The sequence below is a fragment of the Chinchilla lanigera genome, unplaced genomic scaffold (assembly GCF_000276665.1).
Source record: "Chinchilla lanigera isolate Chin_1 unplaced genomic scaffold, ChiLan1.0 scaffold00166, whole genome shotgun sequence".
NCBI classification, from domain to species: domain Eukaryota; kingdom Metazoa; phylum Chordata; class Mammalia; order Rodentia; family Chinchillidae; genus Chinchilla; species Chinchilla lanigera.
In genome coordinates, this window is record NW_004955567.1 from 956689 (window position 1) to 964710 (window position 8022).

The 8022-nt window shown below is 55.9% G+C and overlaps 1 protein-coding gene across 3 annotated transcripts in view; it reads left to right on the forward strand.

Annotated features, from left to right (window-relative positions):
• Hspbp1 (HSPA (heat shock 70kDa) binding protein, cytoplasmic cochaperone 1) overlaps positions 1–3933 on the forward strand; it is a 12582-nt gene extending 8649 nt beyond the window's left edge. Inside the window, exons 5-8 of one of the 3 annotated variants that reach the window (XM_005413338.2) lie at positions 558–713; positions 791–887; positions 1476–1587; positions 3492–3933. In XM_005413338.2, coding sequence (XP_005413395.2) covers positions 558–713; positions 791–887; positions 1476–1587; positions 3492–3566 — 440 coding nt within the window. In that variant the 3' untranslated portion in view covers positions 3567–3933. Of the gene's footprint in view, positions 1–557; positions 714–790; positions 1077–1475; positions 1588–3491 lie in introns of those variants that run through there. The other 2 variants (XM_005413345.2, XM_013509270.1) reach the window with 2 other exon arrangements.
• The last annotated feature ends 4089 nt before the right edge of the window (positions 3934–8022 follow it).

Here is an 8022-nt window from a genome sequence, read left to right on the forward strand (position 1 = left end):
CATGGTGATGGTGGTGATGGTGGAGATGGAGGTGGGGATGATGATGGTGATGGTGGTGATGGAGATGGTGGCTGTGGTCATGGTGATGGTGGTGACGGAGATGGTGATGGTGGTGATGTTGGAGATGGTGGCTGTAGTCATGGTGGTGGTAGTGATGGTGATGGTGATGGTGGTGATGGAGATGGTGGTGGTGATGGAGATGGTGGTGACGGAGATGCTGATTGTGGTGATGTTGGAGATGGTGGCTGTGGTCATGGTGATGGTGGTGATGGAGATGGTGGTGACAGAGATGGTGATGGTGGTGATGGTGATGGTGATGGTGATGGAGGTGATGGTGATGATGGTGGTGATGGAGATGCTGATGGTAGTGGTGATGAAGATGCTGGTTGTGGTGATGGTGATGGTGGTGGTGACAGAGATGGTGATGGTGGTGATGTTGGAGATGCTGGCTGTGGTCATGGTGATGAGGGTGATGGTGATACTTGGGATGATGATGGTCATGATGATGGCAGTGGCAGCAGTGCTGACCCTGACCTCAAGGCCCGCCCCTCCCCCAGGCCTCGTGCGGGAGCAGGAGGCGGGGCTGCTGCAGTTCCTCCGCCTGGACGGCTTCTCAGTGCTGATGCGGGCCATGCAGCAGCAGGTGCAGAAGCTCAAGGTGAAGTCGGCGTTCCTGCTGCAGAACCTGCTGGTGGGCCACCCCGAGCACAAAGGTGGGGCGGCCTCCCCGGGGGGAGCAGCGGCTGGCCCTGGGCGGGGGGACTGCCCTCTGACCTGTGGCCCTCCCCAGGGACGCTGTGCTCCATGGGGATGGTCCAGCAGCTGGTGGCCCTGGTGCGGACTGAACACAGCCCCTTCCACGAGCACGTGCTTGGAGCCCTGTGCAGGTGTGCGGGGCCTCACGGCGGGCGGCCTGGGGGCCCACGGCATGGACCTTCCTGTGGGGACGGAAGGGCCCACAGATGCAGGGGTCACAGGGCCTCGGTTCCTCTCCTGTGCAGCTCGCACAGCCACCCTAGGAGAGGGAGGCCTGTGCTCTTTCTTGCTATTACAGTCAGATTAGTGTTTTTAAAAAAAAATGGCAGAGTAGCCAGCCATGGTGGCGTACACCTCTAATGCCAGCACTTGGGAGGCTGAGGCAGGAGGATTGCTGGAACTTCAAGCACCTTCGAGGCCAGCTTGGACTACATATTGAGACACTGTCTCAAAAAAAAGCAGAATGGAGCAATGGAGCAAGTGGGTTCTGAGGTTGACCCTGTGCCAGGCACTGTGTCACATGCCTGTCTGTTACTAGTGTCATTGTGATCCCTGGGACTCTGCAGGGCAGCCTGAGGTCCATTATGCAGGTGGGCAAACTGAGGCCCAGTATAAGGCAGTGACACCTTCTGGCTGCTATGGAGCAGTGGGGGTGGGCAGGGAACCTGGGCTGGGTCTGTGGCGGAGGGGGTCCCTAAGGCAGCCCCTGTGCCCTGCAGCCTGGTGACAGATTTCCCTCAGGGTGTGCGTGAGTGCCGGGAGCCAGAGCTGGGCCTGGAGGAGCTGCTGCGCCATCGCTGCCAGCTGCTGCAGCAGCACGAGGAGTACCAGGTGCGTAGGCGTGGGCACGGGCTCCCCTCTCCCTCCTCTCCCTCGCGCCCTGGCTGGGTTGGTGCAGGGAGGACAGCGAGGAGCACCGGGAAGGTTTCATTCAATCTCACTGAATTGATAAGTAAATGGCAGATATTTACTTGATGAGGCGGTGCATAGCAAGTGATAATGTATTATCTGGTTAAATGGATAAGTGATAGATAGGTAAGTTGCAAGTGGTCAGTCACAGGTACTTATATATTCATCGTTGTCTGATCATTTCAGTGGAGTTGGTATGGCTCATGGCCGTCATCCCTGCATTCTGGGAGGCTGAGGCTGGAGGATCACAAGTTTATGCAATTGAAAGTTTGGCAGTTTGGGGACTTTGGTGAGACTCTGTCTCAAAAAATAAAAAGGAGCCAGGCATGGTGGCACACTCCTGTAATCCCAGCACTTGGGAGGCTGAGGCAGTAGATTGCCGTGAGTTTGAAGCCAGCCTGGGCTCCATAGTGAGATCAAGGCCAGCCTGAACCGCATAGTGAGATCCTATCTCAAAACGACTAAAGCAAAACCTAATAAAATAATAATAATAAAAATAATAATGATGATGCCGGGCATGGTGGCACACACCTATAATCCCAGCACTTGGGAGGCTGAGGCAGGAGGATCGTTGTGAATTTGAGATTAGCCTGGGATACAAAGTGAGCTCAATGCCAGCATGAACTGTGTAGTGAGACCCTGTCTCAAAAAGACCAAAAAAAAAAGTAAATAAATAAAAAGGACTGAATGTAAATCATCATGTACTGCAAACATGTACTAATAAAAGTTAAAAAGAAAGAGCCAGGAGTTGGGGGTACACACCTGTAACCCTAGCACTTGGGAGGCTGATGCAGGAGGATTGCTGTGAGTTTGAGGCCAGCCTGGACTACATAGAGAAACCCTGTCTCAAACAAAACAAAACAAAACAAAACAACGAATGACTAAAAAAGGGGGCCAGGCTGAGGATGTAGCTCAGTAGGAAGGCCCTGTGTTCAATACCTAGGATGACAAAAAAACCCCTTTTGTTGGTGCTATGGCACATACCTATAATCCCAGCTACTCAGGATGCTGAGGTAGCTAAATCACAAGTTTGAGCCCAGACTGGCCAACTTGATGAGATCTTGTCTCATAAAAAGTGCTACGTGTGCAGCACAGTGGGAGAGCCCTCGCCTTGCACATGCCAGGCCCTGTGTTAATCCCCAGTTCTGCAGTCAGTCCATCCGTCAGTAAGTCAGTCCCCCTCTGGATGTGTCATTTTGGATGTGTGTCTCTGTAGAACCCGTTTTAGGAAGGGCGTGTGGGGTAAGTTACCTGAAAGGTGAAAGGGAAAGGGTTCCGTCCGTTTGGTTGTGACCGCTGAGCTGCTCTCCCCGAGGCTCGGCCGCAGCAGGCCGGGCTCCCCATCCTGTGTGACGTTACAGGTTGCGCACCACACCCAGCTGGACGTCTTTTCCTGTGAGCTCTGCCTGCCCATCCTCTGCCCGTTTAGCTATCGCGTGTGTGTGTGTGCCTCCTGCTGCACCCCGCTGAGTAGCTGGGACTGCTGCTACGCCACTGTGCCTGGCTGTTTCTTTCCTCCAACTAGTTTTTCGTTTGCTTTTCTTTCTGGAGTTTTCTGATGAGGAGGTGTCTTTTCTGTTCAGGTCCACTCTTTCCTGGCCTCTGGGGTTTGTACCTGAGGAAGGGGCTGGGGCTGAGAGGGGTGAGAGGACTGACTGCCGGGAGCGAGAAACGCGTAAGGGGCTGCCATGAGCACCGGAGCACTGGGAACGGCTCAGAGGGGAAGCCCCGGGCCTCCCATGGCTGGCGAGGCAGGGTGGCTCCTGGGTGGGTGTGCTGGAGGCAGGCCTGGCGTCCCCACTCAGGACCCCCTCGCCTTACTCCAGGAGGAGCTGGAGTTCTGCGAGAAGCTGCTGCAGACCTGCTTCTCCAGCCCGACGGACGACAGCATGGATCGGTGAAATCAGGCGGCCTCTTGCCCTCTCTGTGGAACCCCAGGCCTCCTGCCTCCCTCCCTGCCGAGACGCCCTCTGCGGTGGATCACAGGGCCTGTCAGGGCCTGGGCCTGGGGTGTGCCACCTACTTCCGGGCAGCCCCCTGGAGGGGACCCTGAGGATGGTGCTGGCTCCTGGGACCCCCTCCTGGCTCTCATCCCCCAACCTGTGTCTGCACTGTTCTCCCAATAAAGGTGTTTCTCTTGCTCCCCTCCACCGCCGCCTTTGTCACCTCCTCCAGAGGGTGCCTCGGAGCGGGCAGGTGAGGCCTAAACTTAGGGGTTTGGGGAGCCACTGTGGGGACAATAAAGGTGTTCTCTTTATCATCCACAAAGCTGTGGTCTCTTCCATCTCCAGACTCGTGAGAGTGTGGGGAGCACCTTTCTTTTTTGGCTACACAGCATCCCTGAGTTCTCAAAGTTTGATTGGCGGTCCTAAGGTAGAAGCCACTTTCTTTCCCGGCATCCCTTGCAGTGGGGCACCCATGTGACTCCAGCTCCACCCGTCAGAGCCCCAGGAAAAGTCTGGCTGGGGCTGGTGATGGAGCAGGCCGTGCCCTGGGGTGTTCTGGCCAGGCCAGGAGCTCACACACCTGACTTCTAGAGGGCGTGGGCAGAGGTTCTGGCTGGAGTGGCCGAGTTGGGTGCCACTGGTGGTTACCGCTGTGTTCCAGGAGCAGGCTTACGGTTGAGTGTGGGCTTCTGCCTCAGAGTGCCAAGCCTGACTCTGGAACACTCTGAGACTGGAGGGGGACCGCCACATCCCCTTAGTAAACTTTTTTGGAGATGTCCTTGAACTGGAGGATAATTCTGTTTCAGCCTTGCAAGTGCTGGAATTGAAATGTATTACCATGCCTGGCTCAGTTCCTTTTTTTTCCAAAATGGGGTCTCTCTATGTAATCCAGGCTGTCTTTGAACTCCAGGCAATCTTCCTGCCTCAGCCTCCTGAGTACAGGGATGACAGGCATGCATCACCATGTGTTCCTTTTTAAAGGCAGTTTTGTCTGTTAGTTTCTTTTTTTTTTTTTTTCTTTTTTTTGGTTTTTCTCCGGTATCGGGAACCTAACTCACGACCTTGTGCTTGCCAGGCAGGCGCTTTTTGCTACTGAGCTAAATCTCCAGCCCCTAAAGGCAGTTTTGTCATTTGTACCCAAGGGTACCGATAGAAGCAGGGTTTTCTTTTGTTGTTGTTTCGGTGGTACTGGGGATTAAACCCAGGGCCTTTGCGCTGAGCTACGTTCCCCAGCCCTTTTTTTGATACAGGGTCTCACTAAGTCTTTAAGCTTCCTGCCATGGGCTGATTCTGGTTTTTAAGAGAAGCTGAACTCAGGTAGTTAATCCCTGGCCAAGTCCAATCTGGGGTTCAGCCCTGGGCTAGTCCCAAACCTGTGCTTCTCTCCCTGTGTCCTGGGCTCCCCTGGGTCCAGGCTCGTCTCTCCTGTGGGTTGGCATCTCCTAGACACCTGGCATTTTTCAGTTGATCCCAGATTCAGGACCCATCCAGAAGGCTGTAGGATCTGAGAACGGAGACCAAATGCCACTTTCATGACGGTTAGCGCGAGCAGGGAGTGTTTCAGCCTTGCTGAGCAGGAGTGACCCACGTCCTGCTGGGGGAAGAGTTGAGGACAGAGGAGCAGAAGTTCCTTCTTGTGGAAACGTGCAGCTGGAGAGTCTTCCACCCTGCACGTTTTACAGCGTCTTGCCATGTAGTTCAGCTGGCTTTGAACTCACTATGTACCCCAGGCTGGCCTCAAACTCCTCAGCCTCCTGAGTGCTGGGATTACAGGAGTGCACCTCACACCTAGCCCCACTGTGCACTTTTAAGAAGTCCTAATTTTAGTTAAAACAACAGCAGCATCCGTGTGATTTCTCAGGTTGGAGAGCCAGCTGTTGGTCCTTATAGCCCTTGCAGCTTTCCGTATCCTGGAGAACTCTTCCTGCTCAGGTTCCACTTGATGTCTGAGTACGCCTACCCTCCTGTCTCTCAGCTCCCGGGACCATGTTTAAACAGTGTGGCAAGATGGACATGCTGGTGGTGCGTGCCTGTTACCCCAGCACTCTGGGGAGCTGAGGCAGGAGGATCACAAATTCAAGCCCAGCCTGGGCAATTTAGGGATTTAGTGACACCCTGTTTCAAAATAAAAAAAGGACAGGGGGTATAGCTCAGTGGAAAGGCCTTGAGTTCAATCCCCACTAACATTAAAAACCAAACCAGGGGCTGGGGATTTAGCTTACTGGCACAGTGCCTGCCTGGCAAGCGCAGGGTCATGAGTTTGATTCCCAGTACCGGAAAAAAAAAACAAACAAAAACTAATGTGGTAGTGATGCCCACATATTGTGGCGGAAAACACAGACACCAAATGCTATAGAAGGCAAGCAGTCCCAGAATAAGAACCATAATAATAAAAACCATCCATTGTGATGGATGATTTTAGGGATTCGTGTGATTGGCTAGGGATGCCCAGAGAGCTCATAAAGCAATTTCTGCATGCCTATGAGGGTGTTTTTGGAAGAGGTTAAGTAAACCGAGAGAAGACCTGTGCCCCTCGATGTGGGTGGGCATCACTGTGGGTAACCGCGGAGGGCCCACAGGACAGGAGGTGGGGGCAGACTTACTCTGTGAGCCGGACCACCCCTCTTCTACCTCGGTCCTCGGCGCTCCTGTTCTAGGGCGTCTGGGTCAGACCAGGACTTACACCAGCATGTCTCTGATTCTCTGTCCTTCGGCTGTGTCCTGGACTACAGCAGTGGCCCCCGGGGGTCTGGTGGGTCTTCACAGCCTCCATACTGTGGAGACTGATTCCTCAACATAAAGCACTTTCTATGCACCCGTGAATGTCCTGTTGGTTCTGTGTCTCTGGAAAAACTGACGGAAATGCTCACAGGCGCCTGAAGCTATAAAACGTGTGGAACCTGAGTCTACTTTGTGATGCGCCCTTAAAGATTACAAGGGAAGACTGGTAAACCTCAGCAGAGGCACTAAAGACCCTGGCAAACTAGAGTGTGGAGTGAGTGCCACCCGGCCTCCCACTCTGTCTCTGCCAGGTAAGGACTTCTCTACCCAGGGTGCTTGGAGCAGGCGCACCTGCCCGAGGCGGTGGCCTGACCATGTGACTTGCTTTGGCCAATGGATTGGGCAGACGGGAGACAACCAGTGCGTCTGCCTTTTATTATGTGGTGCCTGAGACTCGAGCAGAACCCCCTCATCAGCCTTCAAGCTGTGAACGTGCTGCCAGCAACTGAGGTGATCTGTCACACAGCATTAGCTAGCTGATACAAGGCCAACCAACACCACGTGCAACACTAGAAACAGCAGAAGCTGGGCAGGCTGGTGCACACCTGTAACCCCAGCACTCTGGGAGGCTGAGGCAGGAGGATTTCAAGATTAAGTCCAATGTGAGCAATTTAGCGACTTAGGGAGACCCTATCTCAACAAAGGCTGGGGATCTAGCTCAGTGCAAAGGTCTTGAGTTCAATCCCCCGTGGGGGGTGGGGGACACAAATAACTAGAACAGTACACCACTCTTAAATGGGTCCATACAGCACTCCGGAAATGAAAAACATTGATCTGCAGGTTAGGAGGGTTCCGTGCATGCACGCACTTCATTCGTCCAGTCCTCACAGGGCGCCCCTGCACGGCCAGGCGGGGAAGCTTTGAAGGGTGGGAGCACTGAGGCTCAGAACCTTGTGGGCTCAATAACGGCAAGGTCCGGAGAACCCCGCCAGTGCCGTTCCCGCGGAGGCTTTGTGCATCAACAGGCGACAGCGACACGGCTGGCGCGCGGGGCGGGGGGCCTGAGGTCACCCCAGGTGCCGAGGCGACGTCGCCAGGGGCCCGGGAACCAAAGCTCAGGCGCGAGGCGAGGCGAAAGCCTGGCCGGATCCGGGCTCGAACCCAGGGCAGAGCGGAACGGGCGTGCGGGAGCGACAGTGCAACCAGAGTCCCGAAGCCGGCAGAAAACTTGGGACCCGGAAGCTCCCAGAGCTTCGGAGCCGGGGGGCGGGGACTCGTGGGCAGTGGCGCCTGCGCACTGGTCCGTCTGGGTTTATTCGGGGAGACCGTTGGCACCAACGGCCGGAGGCGTTCTGCAGTCGGCGGTGTCGCGCCCGGCCGGCAGTGCGCACGCGCGCCGCCGGGCTCCTGCGCGCGGCCTCTGCGCACCTGCGCACCGAGCCGGCCGTGGGGGGCGGGGCCTGCGTCTCAGCCCGGGGCATTGTGGGACGGTGGCGGAGCGAGCCGGGCGTCGGGCCTCAGCGGCTGCAGACCTGGGCACTGCGGGGAAGGCGGCGGCTGAGGAAGCGGGCCTCGGCCTCGGTTGTCCGATACGCGGCTCTGAGCGCCGGGCGGGCTGAGCAGGCGGACGTCTTCCCGGCCTGCGGACGCCGGCCCGGCTGGGGACCCCGGCGACTTCCCCGTCCCTGCC